Here is a 17,951-nt window from a genome sequence, read left to right as displayed (position 1 = left end):
CCAACTTATTTTTTTTGATTGTTTCAAATTTCTTCCCATTTACAGAACGTTTAAAATGTTTCAATGTGCTTCTGTTTATTCACACTGTTTAATTTTCTAAACCATAGACCCCCTGATTAGGTTTTGTGGATCCCCAGGGACCATAGGTTAAGAACAATTCACTAGGGGAATTATTTTGGGCCAGGGTGGTTTTCAAAACAGCTATGACGAGGTCTTAGCTATCTAAGGCTGCTACCTTTTTCTTCCTAACTTAAAAAAAAAAAAAAAAAATTAACAGTTTTATATAGCGGGAACTTGACCCGAAGGTACCTGGTATTGGAGCGCTTTACATAGCACCTGTTGAGTTACATGAGGACACGTTCATTTTTGTTAGGCACTGGGAGATTAAGAGATTTGCCCAGAATCACATGATGTTCAGCGTAATTGCTGACTCTAACCCAGTTTCCCAGATTCAAGGTCGACTGCCCTAGCCTTTGGGCCAACTCCTCTCCCCAATAGCTGTAGAACTTCAACTGCGGTTCAGAATAGGTAAAAGCAGGTTCTCTTCCAGGGGATACTCATCAATAGTCATACGCACTGAATTATCTCCGCCCACGTGCGGGAACCCGGAGCATATACAAAAAAATACATGTGTGTTTTAGAAAAGGAGTACATAGTACTAAATAAACACACATATATAACATAAAAATATGCAGCCCCATACATATCCAATAAGCTAAAAAGCCAAAGTTGCATGCATTTCTCTAGTATGAAAAAAACACATATAATGTAAGAGAAGGACATGCACAGTAATATTCTGCAATAACCTTTTTTATTTTTATAAAGGAAAACTGGTAATAGCAGGCAATTGGCCTAAAAAAGGCTGCATAAATAAATAACATCCTTGTACTGAAAAGTAAACTGGCACCTCGCCTTTAAGGCCTGAGCACCTTGCCTTTAAGGCCTCCAGGAGCCCTTTGCTCCCATCATGCACCACAGGTGACAGGTCAGTTCTTTATTTTTATGGCTCCTTCTGTGAGGAAACTGGAGCTTGAGCGTAACGGATTTTGACTTTTTCCAGTCAATTTGTTCTCTAACTACTTTATTCGACATTTCTTGTTACTGGTTGTATTTACCAATCTTTTTCTGACAAAATGGTAATTCTTTTTAGTCAAATGCCACCTTTATTTTATAAATGTCCTTCCTGTGGGAAGATGGCCAAATCTGTTCCTCATTCGGTCTGCGTCGTGTGCCTACCTTCTCACGACAGAGACTTGCTACCACGGTCTTCAACTTTCAAGGACATTGAAAGACAGATCAGGCTTCTCAGTTTGATGGAGAGGGGAAAGGCCCAGAGAGTCATCATACCTCTAGAGAGCCCTCCTCTCAGAAAAAAATGCGAAGAACTAAATCACCAGACTCTAGTAGTAAGAAAAAACATCACAGCACGTTGTCTAAGTCAAGACCCAACGATGCAGGTGAGATTGACCTCGAAGACAAGATCACCGTCTAGGTAAGTAGACGTCCAGACATGCTTCGGACCAGAAGTATGATAGACCTCAGTTGACGTCGCAGCGCCCGTTGACATCAATTCAGAGGTTGACGTCTATCTCCACCTCCTTCTCAAAGGTCGTCGTCGAGACTCCAGATTACCCTCTCGGACCTATCAGCGGTCTACATCGAGGGCACAATCTATGTTGAAGTAGATGTCGAAGATGCCGCATGTACACCAGCGGTCGACGTCAAAGAGACCGACGTCGAGGGCTTCTTCTCATAGGTCTCCACTGTTAAGAGTCGCTGCCACAGTAGACTTCTATGATGGCTTACTCTGGTTCGACGTTGAGACGATAGATGTCGAGAGACAGACTGCTTGTTTCTGCTGAAGACCTGGAAAGACCGACGTCTATCATGGCGCTCTACGTCGAGGGATGCTTCTTCCTCTCCTTGTATCACTATTATACAGGTTACACTGGAGGGCTCTCCGACTAACAGGAACAAGTCTCCTCCTATCAACATATCACCAAGATGGTTGGAGGACATTAGGCACTGGAAAATCCAACCCAGGCCTTCTGAGAGACCGCCTCCCACGGAATCCTTACGCCAGTCTGCTGGTAGGTCCCTGAGGCGATCCAGATCTCCTTTAAGACTGCATACACACTCAAGAGCTCACAAGGTCCCGCCGATCACATACACCAAGAAGACTGAGGTCACCTTCAACGACCCGATCAACAAGGTCTTCGTATAGAGACTACTCACCAACTATCTCGTCAATGCCACCATCCAGGGTTTCCCCAGTTGATGATATTGGGACATTCAACGAGGTGCTCTGTAGAAGTGCCAGCAAGGTGAATATAAGCATGACTGTTCCTCAGGTGACTACTTCTATCATATTTGAAACTCTGCACCATCGAGCCTCTGCAAAGCCTCTTCTTCCTTTGATGCCAGGATTGTTAGAGCCTGTGATGAAAACCTTTTTGACACCTGCCACTGTGGGCTCGGGTTACGCAAGGATTTTAAAAAAGTATAAGGCCCCAGACCAAGATCCTTTGTTTCTTTTGTCTGACCCGCGACCAGACTCCCTTGTAGTTGCCGCCGCCAGAAAGGCTTATTCCAATACTTCTATCTTGCCTGCTCCTCATAAAGCTTCCTTGCAGCATTTAACATGGAAAGACGCTTTCCTGGTGGCTATTACATCTGCTCGCAGGGTGAGTGAAATCCAGGCTCTCTGTTGTAAAGAAGCTTCCACCGTGTTTCACGCCAACAGTGGTTCTCAGAACACAAAATCCGATTGGCCGCACCCTGCTGGTCCTACCAGCGTGTTACCCCAAAGAATTTTTGTCCATAAAGTAGCGACGGCAGGTACGCCTGTGCCAAAGTTTAAAGTGTAAGTAAGTGTCGCATTAGCCATCCCTGGACACGTGTTTCGAGGTAGTTGCCTCTCGTCAGCAGGGAGTAGGTATGTGTATGGGGTTGCCGCGTAGACTGCCAAAAAAGTATTCTCAGGTAAAGTACCACTCATGACGCGCAGGTGCTGGTCCAGGGCTCGTCCGCCCAATTGGCTCAGAACACATCCTAGTCTCAGACTTTCATATTAACCAGACTATCACTTTAGTTACCTGTGAGAAAGTGGCTCTGTATATACTGTCCCCAGTGGTTTGGCAGAGGTTAAAGTTAGATATAACCTTGATCTCTAAAGTGGTAGCTTGGTCAAGCAATAAGGCAGTATCCGAGGACAGTGTAAATCATTTTGTTGTACACACTGTCAGCAAATAGGTTCACACACCCAATAACTGAACTCTAGGCCAATGGTTTATATGTAAAAAAAAATATATATGCTCGTTATATTTTAGAACCAACAATAGGTATTGAAATATACTTTCTCACAATGAGATGCTTTAGGTAAATACTTTTGAAATATGCAATTGGCTTTTGTAGATACAAGTTGTTGCAATAGGCAACACAATTTCAAACACAATGCATTGAGTTCAATGGAAGTTTCAAGTTATTTGCAATAGATTACTTTTGTAACTCCGGGACTGGATCCTAGATTCAGTCTTGGGACAGTTCTTGGAAACAAGTGATAAAAGTAGACTTAGTTACTGTTATGATTTTTAGGAATTATTTTGCTATTTTAAAAGTTGACAGAAGAAATTTCATAGCAAAACAGTCAATGATTTCCTATGGAAGAAAATTCAAGGTGCAGGTAAAGTAGGTTCTCGTTACTTTTGTAATTCAGTGCTCGGCTCCTAGACTCCGTACTGGGACATCTATTTAAAACAGGTAAGCAATTACGTTTTTACAGTTAGCATGATTTTTTTAAAGAATATTTGAAGTTTGCAAGAATCGACACTTAGAAGAAATTTCACAGAAAAACAATCAATGATTTCCTATGGAAGAAAATTGTGTTACTGGTAAGTACAGTTGTGAATATTTGTCAGGGTCAGTGCTGGGCACCAAGTTCCAGCACTGGAATATCTCCTAATAGCAGGTTAGTGTTTTCGTTACTCGGCTGATTTTTGGTGAATATTTTAAGTTTTAGAAACTCCACACTTAAAAGAAATTTCAGAAGAAACCAGTCACTGTCACCCTATGGAGAAAATTGAGATATCGGCTTTTGGGTAAGTACTCGACTGGCAGAGTTAAGGTTCTGGGCACAGACTCGGGTCTCCCAGGGTCAGGTAGGTACAGTTGTTACACCCTCAGCAGCGTTGGGGCAGCCGGGTGCAGAGTGAGTTAGGCCCAATGTTACCCTATGGGAGGCAGGGGGGCCTTGGTTGGTGGCTGCTGACCAGAAGGCCACGCGTTTGTGGAAGCTGGGTTCCTGGTCACTTGCTCAGGGCAAATGGGGGAAGTAGATAGGTGTAGAGGTTACACTGCCAGGGCTACTCGGGCGGCTGGGTGCAGGGTGCTTTTGAGCCTTCGGGCGCTCTATTGATTTCAATGGGAAGCTCCTGGTTGAAAAAAGGCTGCAAGCTCTGGGACGAAGATTCTTCAGGTGCCGCCACCACTTCGAGAGGTAAATTGGGTAGTTGGAGGATAGGTAGGTACCCAGGAGTTGGGCACAGGGTGCTGCGGGGTGCAGGGGTGCCTTTCGTGTGGTGGGAAATCTTACCCTCTGATCGTGGTTGGGGGGGGGGGGGTTACCTGGTTCTGAGGCTGCAGGTGTCAGGAGCGTCGGGAAGTCCTTGGGTGCCGGACTCTGGGTCAGTCGCCGGGGGGTCGTCCTCGTGGTCTTTGTTCACTCCGGGACAGGCCAGGCTTGGCGGGTGCAGTGTGTGCAGGGTTCGCGATTCCGGGCTGATGCCAGGGATTAGAAGCTGATTTTGAGCAGAGCCTGTGCTCATGGGAGTCCCAGGTGCTTAGAGCCAAAAGGTAGTCCGGTCCTCCGGGGTTTGAGGTTGCTGGCCACAAGAGGTGCAGGGATGTAGCAGGAGCAGGTTCGAGGGTCGACAGGTTGGTAGGGCTGGGGCCAAAGCAGTTGGTGTCTGTCTTTTAGCAGCTGCATGGCAGGTCTTCTTTCTAATTGCTCTTCTTTGTATTTTGGAATCTGAGGAAGGAAGGTTCAGGGTGCCCCTAAATACTAGATTTAGGGGAGTTACAGGTCGGTAAAGGGCAGGGACCAATGGGTCCCTGTCCTGGGGTGGGTACACCCCCCTATTCTGACACTCTCCTGTGGGAGGGGGCCAGTAGCCTAGTCCTGATTGGGTAGGGCCTCCCGTCTTCAAGATGGCGAGAGCCCAGAGATGTGCTTCACCTCGCCTCCCCCACCGGAGGGGTGGGGTTGGCAGGCTGGCACATCCCCTGTCTTTATTTGGGGTTTCCGGCCAGGCTTCCCGCCAGAGAGGGGGTTGCAAGTGGCCTGGGGAAGCTCAGAGGTGGCATGCCTTTGAAGCTTCCCCCTGTCCATCCTGGGGGAGGAGTCCTAGCACCTCACCCAGGATGTGCATTGTTGCAGGCCCAGGAGAGCAGGGTCTCTCCTACCCAGGGGTCCAGCAACATGTCTGCTGTGTGGCAGCCTCTAAGTCCAGACGTGGATTGTAGGTTAGGTTTCAGGGGTCATCTCTAAGATGCCCTCTGTGGTGCTTGGTACATTAAATCCCACACTGGCATCAGTGTGGGTTTAATGTGCTGAGAAGTTGGATACCAAACTTTTGTCTTCAGTGTTGCCATTATGGTGCTGTGGAGTTCGTGTTTGACGAGCTCTCAGCACCATGTACTCTTAAATGGCAGCACTGCACTTATAGTGCCCAGGAATGGGCCTGGGAACTGTAAGGGCACAGGGCTCATGCTCCTGTGCCCACACTACTGGCATAGGGCACCCAGCTAGAGGGGTGGCTGATGAATGCCAGGGCAGTGTAGGTGGTGGGCACGGCACACAGGGATGTGTGCCATGTCAACTCGGTTTTGTCTTGTACCCAGACACTCAACCTGCCAGGGCAGTGTGTGTGTTAGGGTACAGGGCCTCTAAGGGTGGCACAATGAGTGCTGCAGTCCTTAGAGGCCTTCCTTGGTCACAAGGCCCTGGGTAGCTAGGGTACCATTTACCAGGGGATGACAGGTGGCCAGGGTATGCCAATTTGGAGGTTTTTGTTTAGGGAACATAGGCCCTGGGCACCTGATTGGCAGGAGTCCAGGGCATACTCAATCAAAGTACATTCAGCAATTCAGCAAAAAGTGGGGGAATACCATGCAAGAAAGATGGCACTTTCTCACACTGGGGGTAAATGTTTTGCCAATGTGCAACATCAGTCCATCTTGTGTGTTTTTTCAACTGCTCTAGTTAACCATCTTTTACTTTGTCTATTTAGGCAGACTCTTTAGCATCAAATACTTGATTTTTGCTGAAGGCCTCTTCAGTTTGATGGAGAATATCCAGATCTGCGTTTCAAGGACGCTTCTTGTGCCTGCATCGTGGCTTAGTATGGCTCGCATCGCTTCTTCTGTACTTAAAGTCTTTATCTGAAATCTTTTACAAACTCCAGAGCCTTCAGACTGAAGGTCCTTTGGAAGGACTATATTACACACCATGCATGTGTCTTTCTGCACAATTTAGGTTGGCAGCAGCAACCCCTGAAACGGTATTTTATGTTACTTTTCAGTCAAACTCAGGAAGGGACCCAGGAATTACAAAAAATCCTCCAACTATTCAGCCTTATTCCTTGACCTTCGATGGTTTCCGAGATAGTCAAACAAAATCCAGCCCAAGATTTAGTTGTAGTGAAAAGAGATTAGGTAGGGACGTTAGGGGTGAAAGTGGAGGTGGCAATGTACAGTCACACGAGCGCAACCATATAAATAGAACTGATTATTATAGAAATCTCCAAACTGCAAAGCCAAAGAGCTCAAGAATACGGTTATCCCTTACCTCTCAAAACTAAAAAGGATCCTCTCTAAACTAAAACGGATACATTCTGACAAGCTATCACACTCAATCACAATATTTTGGCAGCCACTTAAATTGCATTGCACACAAACTGTTTAAAGAAAGGCAAAACATTTAAATATTAGAGTATACGTGTTGGAAAGTTGAGCAGTTTATGCAGTAGGAAATACAATAAACACTACTCAATACATTGGATACAACAATCTAGGAGATGGTCAAGCATAAAATGGGTACATAAACTAGAAGTCACTTGCTCCAGAAGCAAAAAAAACAAAAAAAGCAGCAAACTGCAAGGCAAAATCTCACACAACCCACCAAGGGATAGATCATTCAGCAGAGTCAAGCTATCTAGGCATCAGTATCCAACCAGCCTGCTACGCAGGTTCAATTTCTCACCTTGCAAGGGCTGAACAATTGCCTGTTTCCGGTGTAAGACAGCCTTGCGCTGAAGTGGCCTAATGTAGGAAGGTGGAATCTGACTAATGGTTGCCCCCAACTTTTTGCCTGGTATTTGAGTGGTTTTTGACTAGTCTGGCTGGGATCCTGCTATCCAGGACCCCAGCCTATCTGCTTTCTCCCTAAAACTAATGTGAAGTACCCTAGGTACAACCCAATTGGATGCTGAGGATGCCCTGACAGTCCCTTGTAGATGGTACCCTAGGTACCCAGGGCATGGGTCCCTCAGTAGGCCTACCAGGGCTGCAGCACTTATTGTGCCACCCTGGGACAGCCATACCAAATGACACCACTAGACCACTACTGTAGTCTGGGTAAGGTGGTGCTAGCACCCTTTACAGGGATATAGGTACCCTATATCCCACCCCATTACAACACATATACTCTCATTGGTCACCCCTATGGCAGGCCTTGGTAATCCTACAAGGCAGGGTGCTGAGGTATGTGTGAGGGGGGACCCCTACGTGAGTAGGACCTCCCTGTAACCTTCGTAAAATCATTGCTGGGTTGTTTGTAGTGTAGCCATACCATATACTCTTAACCACATTATAAGTCTATCGCGATAACTTGGGAATGGCTACACAGAACCATATCGTGTTTGGTGTCAAACATGTAGGAATCATACCCCCAGTCCAGCCATCGGCATGAGGGTACGATTCCCCCCTGCTAGAGGGGCGATATGGGAAAAGCGGTAGAATTTGGACACCAATTTAAAAGTGCACAAGTAACACAAAATGGCTACTGCCCGCTACCTACACGACCCTGGCTGGCTGTTGCTGGGGAAAACCCCAGCCTCGCCAGCTGGACAATAGGGCTCCTGTGGCAGGGAGGTGCTAGCATCTCCCCAGACAGGATAATGTGGATTGGAACAGGGTGGGTGCACCGAATGTCCTTTCAGAGTTGCCCGTAGGCAGCTGCAGTGCCTTCATTCTGCATACACCGCTTGGAACCGGTTCAGGGGCATCCTGCCCCTCGCCCAGGTGGGAAACACGCAAAGGGGAGAGGGTGTAGCCACCCTTTCCCGCCTCACCACTCATTGGTGGACACTACTCTGGACACTCCCCTAATCTTGGGGATAAAGGTGAATAACGTGGCCCCAGAGCTTCAGATTAATCTTTAACTTTACAGTCTTGACCTTCGACTTGCTGCTGCCCAGCTGACGGAAGAAATCTCCCTTGGGATAAAGGAGTTATCCCCCTGCTTGGCAGGCACCTGAAACACTGCAAGTGACCTGGTTGGAACCTCGCTGCTCCTACGACTTCCAGCACCCTTGAGGTGGGTTTCCAGCGCATCCCAGAGGCCAGTGAGTGTGCTCAACGAGTTTTGGCACCATGGACCGCATGGGTGCCGAGATCCCCAATAACCCAGGACACCGGCCACCTCTTGCGTAGCACACAACCCTGACCAGTGGGGAAGTTGTGCTTTAGCCCGTTTACAAGCCAACCACTCTACAGCAATTGTGCCAAAGACCAGCGCCCTAGCCCCCTCTGGTGGACAGTGGGTGCCCTTTTATGCACTCCAAATTGGCGCCTCCCGCGGTCCCTTGTCTCTCGACTTGTGGGCTCCAGCGGAGGTCTATTTCGACAATCAAGAGTTCCCCTGGTTGCTCCAGGCCTGCTCTACAGTCTCCCCAAAGGAGACCTCTACCAGACCTCGTGGGTCTGTACTGCAGAAGATTTGTTCATCTTGCGTGGGTTGCGGTTGCCAAGGCTTGGTGGATCAAATCCGGACACTAACACCGCAGCGACCCTCATCCGACGTGGGACAGTCGCCCTCCGGAAGCTGGTCTTCCTTGAAGCTTCCCGGAGCCCGTGGCTGCAGATCCAAGCTACACCACTTGCCACCTGAAGCACCCGACATCGAAGGGCTCTTTGCTTTGAACCTCCTGGTCACTTTGCCGTGACCCAGACTCTGTCCCCTCTGCTTTCAGGTTCTGCTCTACAATCTTCACATCTTTGATCTTCACGGCATCATCGACGCTTTTGGCTAGCAGCACTTTTGAACATTTTCCTATAGAAAATCAGCCCACGACCAGACATCGAAAACGACCTATGCACCCGGCTTCCCTGAGGCAGGTAACAGTGGTACCTCGGTACTCTCGTGGTAGTGGGCTCCTCAAAAGCTTAAGTCTAAAGTTTTAACTTTGTACTCCTGCTAGAAGTGACTTTAATCTGTGTAATTTCAACCGCAACATTCTCCATAGGCTATAATGGAGATCCCGATAGCAGCTATTTCCACTGCACGCGCCTCCCGTGGTCAGTGTCTGGATTGCACACCAACAAGCCTTGGCAACTGCAACCCACGCGGGCAGAGAAAAGATGTTTGGCTGTGTACCAGCAAGGTCTTAGGGACTCTCCAAGCTATGGTGAGTCAGGGCACGTCTGGAGCAACCAGGAAAGCCCACGGAAAGTAAGTTACCTTCACAGGGACCCACAGGCCAACGGACCAGGGATTGCGAAAGGCCCTAGAGCTGAATCACAAAATACCAGCGCAAGGAACACTTGTGGAGTGTAGGCCAGAAATCTTCGGTGGAATTACTGCTTGGGGTCAGGTCTAAAAGTAGTCCAAAGCACGCCTCGGGGATCGCCAAAAAGCATATGCTGCTGCAAATGTACGCGGTGCACAGAGGTTCGGGTTGCACTGTCCCCACAAGGGATACGGGCCTTAGAATTTCTGAGAGCACAGATCAACCTCAGACCTCGGGAACCCACCTCCTGTGTTGCAGAAATCTTCAGAGTCCTCAGGAGATGCAAACCGGTCAGATGCGTTTGAGGTGCCTGCCTTGCAGGGAAGTAACTCCTTTACTCCAGGGGAGATTCTACAGTCACCCAGCGTCGTGCAGATCATCAAAGTACTTGGTTTCTGTAGCAGAGTTTAGTCCAGGTAAAATCTAAATTCCTGTGGTCGGGGGTTCCTACTTTATACCCAAGGAAGGGGTGGGACAAACTCTGGGAACCCACCTATGGGAGGGTCAGGACAGAGGGGTGGCTACACCCATGTCCTTTGTCCAGTTTCGCACCAGAGCAGGAGCAAATGGCTTCTGCAACCGGTTTGAGCTGGACTATGCACAGGGACACCAAATGTGCCCCCAGTGCAGACATCAAAGCGCGCTCAGAGTGCACCCACCCAGCCCCAATGCACTAAATCCTGTCTGGGAGGTGGTCACACCTCCCTGTGACAGGAAACCTATTGTCAAGACTTCTCCTGCTCGAGCTTGGCTCAGCAGCAGGAGGGCAGACTCGTGTCTGTGGCTGGCAGCCTCCATTTTGTGATGCCCAGGTCGAGAAAGCTGGTACCGGGTAGCCCGTTATGTCACATTTGCCCCTCTAGGAGGGTGGAATCATCCCTCTCCCGCCAGTTACTGGCAGACAACACCAAAGCCATGCACTACATAAACAAAGAAGGGGGCACCAGGGCTCTTCCGTTGTTACAGGAAGCCCAGAGGATTTGGAAGTGGGCTATCCTTCACAGGATATCTCTGAAGGCAGAACATCTTCCAGGAATACTAAACGAAAAGGCGGACATGCTCAGCAGGCTGTCGTCAGTCAGCCACGAATGGGAACTGAACCAGAGTGTCTTGCAGGAAATTTTTCACCGGTGGGGCAGACCTTCAATAGACTTCTTTGCTACCTAAAAATGCCAGTTTTACGCCAGCAAGCTACACCATCACGGATCGCTGGGGAGTGCGCTTTCGATAGCCTGGTCAGGCGCATTGTTTTACGCTTTTCCCCCCCCCCCCATTCGTTGATGCCCAGAGTACTCAGGAAGATCAAAACGGAACCGTGCAAGATGGTCTTAATAGCTCCAGCTTGGCCGAGGCAGTTCTGGTTCACGGAACTTCATCTCTTCTCCCTGGTCCTTCCACGGCTGCTACGGATGGTCCCAGACCTTCTCACGATGTCTCTGGGCCAGATCTGGCATCCGGACCCTCTCTCCTTACACCGAACAGCATGGCTCCTGAGCAGCAAGAGTTTCTTGGGCTAGATCTCTCGGAGGAGATTAAGGAGGTGTTCTCTCAGGCCAGAGCTCCTTCTACTAATAAGACATACAGTTTAAAATGGAAGAGATTCTGCATCTGGTGTCGGCAGGAGAGTTTCGACCCTTTTTCTTCTCAACCTCACCAAGTTCTTCCATATTTCATCTCTTTGGCTAAAGCGGGGCTGGCTCATTCATCCATAAAGGTTCATTTGGCGGCAGTTTCTCGCTTTAGACGCACTGCATCTGGACCTTCTCTTTGGTCAGCCAGGATTGTCAAGCAGTTCCTCAAAGGCCTGTTTAGAGTCTTTCTTCCAGTGAGGCCTCCGCCTCCTATGTGGTATTTGAATTTGGTTCTCAACCAGCTGATGAAGCACCCCTTTGAGGCGATTCATGGAGCAGATTTTAAATTCCTTTCTTGGAAGGTGGCGCTTCTCCTAGCTCTCACTTCTGCAAGAAGAATGGGTCAATTACAGGCTCTGACAATCCAGGAACCCTTTTCTACAATTCAAGAAAACTACAGTGATCCTAAGGACTAACCCAGGGTTCATACCTAAGGTACCTTCGGACTTTCATTTAAATGAGCCGGTGATCCTTAAGGCTTTCTTTCCTCAGTCCTCTACGCCAGCAGAACGAGCACTCCACTCTCTGGATGTGCAGAGATGTTCTATCTGGTCCGTACTAAGGAATTCTGAAAATCTTCTCAACTGTTTGTTTCGTTTAGCGCTCCCCGCAAGGGCTTGCCCCTGTCCAAGCAGGGGATTGGTCGGTGGGTGGCCAGTGCCATAAGTTTGTCATTCAGCAGCGGGCAAACCCCTGGAGGGTAGAGTCCGAGCACATTCTACAAGGTCCATGGCTTCCTCTACGGCCTTCTTTGCTGGGGTCCAGATCAAAGATATCTGCAGGGCTGCAACTTGGAGCAGCTCGCACACCTTCAGAAGACATTACTGCATGGAGGCCTCGACACAGGAAGACACGGCTGTTGGCCAGGCAGTCCTGAGGAACCTCTTTCAATGAGTGGTGAGCTTTGCTTTCCTTCCTTCCTTTCTTGTTATTGGCACATTTTGGTGATGGAATTATATGTATATATGCTTTTATTCTTTAAATGTTATTGCATTGGAGAGAACAAATGTGCTTCTGACTGATAGCTACTCTGATACAAGCTATGGGAATCTATGAAAGTTCCAATGCTGGAGTAAGAAAACAAGTTACTTACCTGTAACTTTGGTTCTCCAGTATTGGTAACTTTGATAGATTCCCATGCGCCCACTTTCCTCCCCTGGGAAAGCTCAGTCTTCAGCATGTTTTGTTATACTGTTACACAACGGCAACGAAAATCTGAGGTTCGCTCAGGAAGGTTCTGTGTGGTGAGGCTATTCTGATTTGTTGTTGCATTGTTTTGGTCTCTTTTACAAAAAGAGGTGGATTTGCTACAAAATGTGATGAGGCCTAGGCCTTTTCTCCTTTTTTTTGTACCTACTGCTATGTTTTTATTTACCGAGACTCCCATTCTGACGACGGAGAATGATACAAGCCATGGGAATCTATAAAAGTACCAATACTGGAGAACCAAAGTTACAGGTAAGTAACTTGTTTTCATACGTGCACCCAGAGGGTACCTTGGGAGGCACCCCCTGAAAGCTTGACAGCCTCTGGTGTGCTTTGACTGGTTTCTGCCTCCCGAGACACTGTTCTGACAGCCCCCCCTGCATTGGCTTGTGCTCTCCCCCCGCATTGGCTTGTGCCCTCTCCCCCCGACCCGCATTAGCTTGTGCTCCCCCCGCTGGCTTGTGCTCCCCCCGCCGGCTTGTGCTCCCCCCCGCCCCCCGCTGGCTTGTGCTCCCCCCGCTGGCTTGTGCTCCCCCCCCCGCCCCCCATTGGCTTGTGCTCCCCCCCCCCCGCCCCCATTGGCTTGTGCTCCCCCCCCGCCCCCATTGGCTTGTGCTCCCCCCCGCCCCCATGGGCTTGTGCTATCCCCCCCCCCCCCCCCCCCCGCCCCCATGGGCTTGTGCTATCCCCCCCCCCCCGCCCCCCATGGGCTTGTGCTCCCCCCCCGCCCCCCATGGGCTTGTGCTCCCCCCCCGCCCCCCATGGGCTTGTGCTCCCCCCCGCCCCCCATGGGCTTGTGCTCCCCCCGCCCCCCATGGGCTTGTGCTTTCTCCCCGCCCCCCCCATTGGCTTGTGCTTTCTCCCCGCCCCCCCCATTGGCTTGTGCTTTCTCCCCGCCCCCCCCATTGGCTTGTGCTCTCTCCCCGCCCCCCCGCCCCCCGCATTGGCTTGTGCTCTCTCCCCGCCCCCCCGCCCCCCGCATTGGCTTGTGCTCCCCCCCCCGCATTGGCTTGTGCTCTTCCTCCCTCCCCCCCCCCCCCCCCCCCCCCCCCCCGCATTGGCTTGTGCTCTTCCTCCCTCCCCCCCCCCCCCCCCTGCATTGGCTTGGACTCTTCCTCCCTACCCCCCCCCCCTGCATTGGCTTGGGCTCTTCCACCCCGCCACCCCCCCCACCCCCTGCATTGGCTTGGGCTCCTCCCAAGTTTTTCATGTGTATGCGTGCGGTTGCAGCCAAAAGAAGGGACCTTGTGGGAGATTGCATGGTATACATTGTAGGCCTGTCCTTCCGGGTACAAGGCTTTGTGACCCAGACCGTCTTAAACCAGGAACGCTTCCTGATCGGGAGCCAATGTATCCTTTTTAATATGTTGTGATAAATATCACTTATCAAAAACTGCTCTCTGCAGAGTGACCGATTATTGAAGGGTAGGGCCAATGGACTAGAATTGGTGACCGATTTAAATGCAAGTTGGTCTGTAGATGTTCTATACTTAAACCATCTTTAATCAAAATAAATGATCTGCTGCGTGGCAATTGTTGGCGTGCGAGATCAAGAAAGGCTTCACATAAATGAAAATCATAATGGTGACTTCTTTTTAGTACTAAATTCCATCCTCAAGTCGTATTGACCCATCTTGTTTGTACAGGTTTTGGATTTATTGGAGCCTAAACATCAGGATCTCCCCATCTGTGAGGACAAGGACAAAAACATCTTCATCCCGAACCTGACACAGAAGATTATAACCAGTTTCTCAGACTTTGAGAGCTTCTTCATCCCAGCCAGTCAGAACCGCACTGTGACTTGTACAAAGCGGAACACCCGCTCAAGCCGCAGCCACGAGGTATTGCTCATCAAGGTGAGGGTAGCTGCGTAATGTCCCCCATTTGTCACACAAGCTTCATTAACCTGTCTTGGCAATCCAGTGGCTGTCTGCATTATAGTGTAGTCCATTTAACTTTTGTGGGTATTATTTCACTTTCCTAGTAGTCGACACTGCTCCTTTTTTACTCCTAGGTAGTCCTGCACCAAGAGTAGCTACCTTAACTTGTAAGTTGTTTTCCGTGTCTTTTATTCATTGGAAAGGAGCTATCCGTTAAGGAGGCATATCACACTGTATTGTTTAATGTGGTATTTAACTATTTGACTTGTTTTCAGAGGAACAATTCAAACCATACTGGTTGAATCCAATCCTCAATTGACCAGTGAATATTGTGCTTCTTGTCCTTGTACGAGTTTGTCGGTCATGTTCCTGGATCTTCTCCCCACAGGTTCAGAAGAGTGTGTTTCTCACCCTTCCGGCAGCTAACTGGGAAGCTGTACTTGATTGACCTTGCTGGTTCTGAGAATAACCGGCGCACAGGAGACCAGGGTATGTCTCGAGAGCGGTGCGATCAACTCATCCCTCTTTGTTCTCAGTAAAGTTGTTGATGCCCTAAATCAGGGCTTACCCAGAATTCCACACAGGGACAGCAAGCTAACCAGGCTTCTGCAGGGCCTATCCTTTCCTTAACTTCTTTCAATTGTCACTAAGAACCTATTTGTTGATACTTGAGCACGACCTTCTTTCAATTTCTTAAGGAGTCTCTTGGAGGCTCTGCCCAGTGTCATGATCACGAACATTGCTCCTGGACAGAAATATTACTTTGATACACTCACAGCCCTGAACTTTGCTGCCAAGTCCAAGCAGATCATTAATAAACCTTTCACCCAGGAAACTACTCAGTCGTCAGGTGAGAACTCCAAGTGCACAGTCTCTGTAGATGACACATGGTTACGTTCAAGGTTGTGACCCTTTGTGCAATAGGGGAGAGGGGGTGTGCGGGTGGGCAGGGAGGAGACTTGAAGTTCCTAGTAACGGGTGGGGTAAGTGCAGTGTCCATGCATCAGGCAAACTCCTGCCCTTATCTCTGTTCCTTGAATTTATTACAAATACCTTTTCGACCTTTTGCTTGCAAGCTCTAGCACCCATGAAGAGACACCGGGAGGAGCAGGAGGCTGGCTCTGCAGGCGTGCAGCAGAAGAAACTGAAGGAAAGCAGTGAAGAGTTCCCCAAGCCCGCCTAATCTGTCATCTGGGCGCAACAATGAGTGTACTAAATTTTGTCAATTTCTGAGGGAAAACCAAATGGTTTACCACGATTTTAAGATTTAAAGCCTTATTTGTGAGGAACACTAGTCCTGGCCCTCTGAATGCAGAGTAAGGCGTAAAAAGGTTTTGGAATATTGTGGCTGCAATGTTTTTCATCCCAGAGTTTTAGGTTCATTTACATATATTAAAGTCTGTTTTTAAATTATTGGCTAGGCTTCCATAATTCGAGCTGCTGTATTAACTGTGCTAACTCTTATTCTTCATAAAACTTGCTGTTCATGAAATTGCTTGTGGTTTGTGAGCAGCCTAGTGTGTTTTTGGAAGGTTTTTGATCAAGCTCCAGTAATATTTTGATCTGTATGTTATAGGTACCTAATGTGCACGGTCACCAGGTAGCGCTTACTGTAGTCCCAGAATTGGTGATCGTTGTTTCCAGGGTTTACTCCAATTTAAATCAGTTCAAGTAATGCACTACACATCCCTGAAAGTATTGTTTTGAACAAATGCACACGACTGGAACGTGGAACGTTTTTTTTGTCCAGAGCATGAATTTTACCCAGGTCACCTAGAGGTGTATTTATTCTTTTGTGACACTATTGAAGTTTTGTGTATCGGAGGTCACAATTGCCTGTATTGAATTTAAAAATACACCTGTCTGCAAAAGGATTGCTCCCTCTAATAGAGCCTGTGTCTTTAAGAGGTCAATGGATATTTTCGGAAAGTCTGTTAATCAGTGCATGGTCTCTGCTTTGTTCGGCCAGGGCATTTCCTCAACATTTTCGTCATTTTTGCATTTTTTTTTTTTTTTTAGGACAGTGATTTAATGTCCATAGTACATCTTTTGTCACTAATATTACTGTGATGTGTGTTAAAATTAAAGGTTTTTATTCTTCTAAGCACTCCTGTCTGCTACGAAACAACATTACTGTAATATTAAAATTGCATGTCAGGTGTATGTGTGTGTATTTGTTTTTTTATAACAAGCATGAGCCTGCTAGGTTTATGTAGTAGCTTGTGTTTTTCGAGGTAGGAAGGGAGAGATGGGTGTCGAGTTCCAACTAAATAACCAAACTAAATTACCAAGACCAGATTTATTTGCTTTGCCACTTTTTTTTTTTTTGTTGATGTGGCGTCCTCCATCTACCCAACCTAAAGGACGCTGTCCAGCATGTCAGTAAAGATTGGGGGATGTTGCGGGACAGGCACTTGGGATGTGTAGTAGTATGGTAAGTAGTTCTCGTCGCTGATGTGAACACAGATCCCCAATCTGCCTCCATTACCTACCACTGCAATGTTCGCTTCATCCCCAAAAGAGTCACACTAGCACCCCACATCAGCAGACCACCATATATAAAACACGTTCATGCTCCTCGCAATCTTTTCAATCTTTTCACAAAATAGATAGCTGTTCTATTCTTCCTCAGTTTTCCATGGAACAGTTTTTTCATTTCTGACGCACATAAAATGAAAAAAGTATTGGGATCATTCAGTGGATGTCCCAGTTCTTCCACTGACAGTATTCAAAAGATGTGAGATCTTTGGGACTCTTGCACTAGCAGTCTTCTCTAATCCCCTTACTGGTATACAAAGGACTCGCGTGGTGAGGTGAGCATGGTCTTCCCCACCCCATGGCTGCCAGTAATTAACTCTGCTATAGTTACTTCATAGTTTTCATTATTGAGGCTAATCTTGACACTCTTCCTCCCAGCACTTATTTGAAGACTGAAGGTCTGGACACTGCTGTGCTGCTGAACCTGGAGAAGATGCTCATGAAGAAAGGGCTGAAAGGCATCCCCCCCCCCCCCCCCCTTTGTAGTTCTTGTTAAGACCGGATTTCTATTAAAAAGCAGTTTTTGATTAGCCAATAACTTTAATTTGACAATGTCACAATTTTCCAAACTCCTGCTCACTTCCGTTCCGGTCTTAAATTTCAAGATGATCCGTCAAGTGGGGGCTGAGAAAAAGGGGGCCCAAAAATGCTTTTTCTTAGTTCTAGGGCTCTATTTTTATGCATGTCAGCAGCTCCCTGGGCGTAAAAAACAATGCCAGCTCCCACAGGAGGTGGCAACCAACCGGAACCGTGGGGCCTTCATGCTCCCTGCGCCATCCCCAAAGAGGCCATGCCCTCAGGGATGGGGTTCCCAGGGCAGGTAATGGCCCGGGATGGGGGCCCCTCGGGGACCCCTCCCCCCCCCCCCCCCCCCTTTTTAGAAAAAAGACATGGCTGGGCCCTGGGATGCC

General features: G+C 48.4%; 1 protein-coding gene across 4 annotated transcripts in view; it reads left to right on the top strand.

The window, feature by feature from the left end:
- LOC146811816 (kinesin-like protein KIF22-A) overlaps positions 1 to 16,665 on the top strand; it is a 58,359-nt gene extending 41,694 nt beyond the window's left edge. Inside the window, exons 3-5 of one of the 4 annotated variants that reach the window (XR_014966783.1) lie at positions 14,269 to 14,478; positions 14,891 to 15,352; positions 15,579 to 16,665. Coding sequence is in view for 2 of the 4 variants with exons in the window: in XM_085618811.1 (XP_085474937.1) it covers positions 14,269 to 14,478; positions 14,891 to 14,950 (270 nt within the window). In the remaining 2 variants the exon portion in view is untranslated. Of the gene's footprint in view, positions 1 to 14,268; positions 14,479 to 14,890 lie in introns of all 4 variants that reach the window. The other 3 variants (XM_085618811.1, XR_014966784.1, XM_085618812.1) reach the window with 3 other exon arrangements.
- Positions 16,666 to 17,951: the final 1,286 nt, after the last annotated feature.

This window comes from Triturus cristatus, chromosome 7, assembly GCF_964204655.1.
Source record: "Triturus cristatus chromosome 7, aTriCri1.1, whole genome shotgun sequence".
NCBI lineage: Eukaryota > Metazoa > Chordata > Amphibia > Caudata > Salamandridae > Triturus > Triturus cristatus.
Note: the sequence above shows the minus strand (reverse complement) of the source record. Positions and strands in the feature narration are given on the sequence as shown.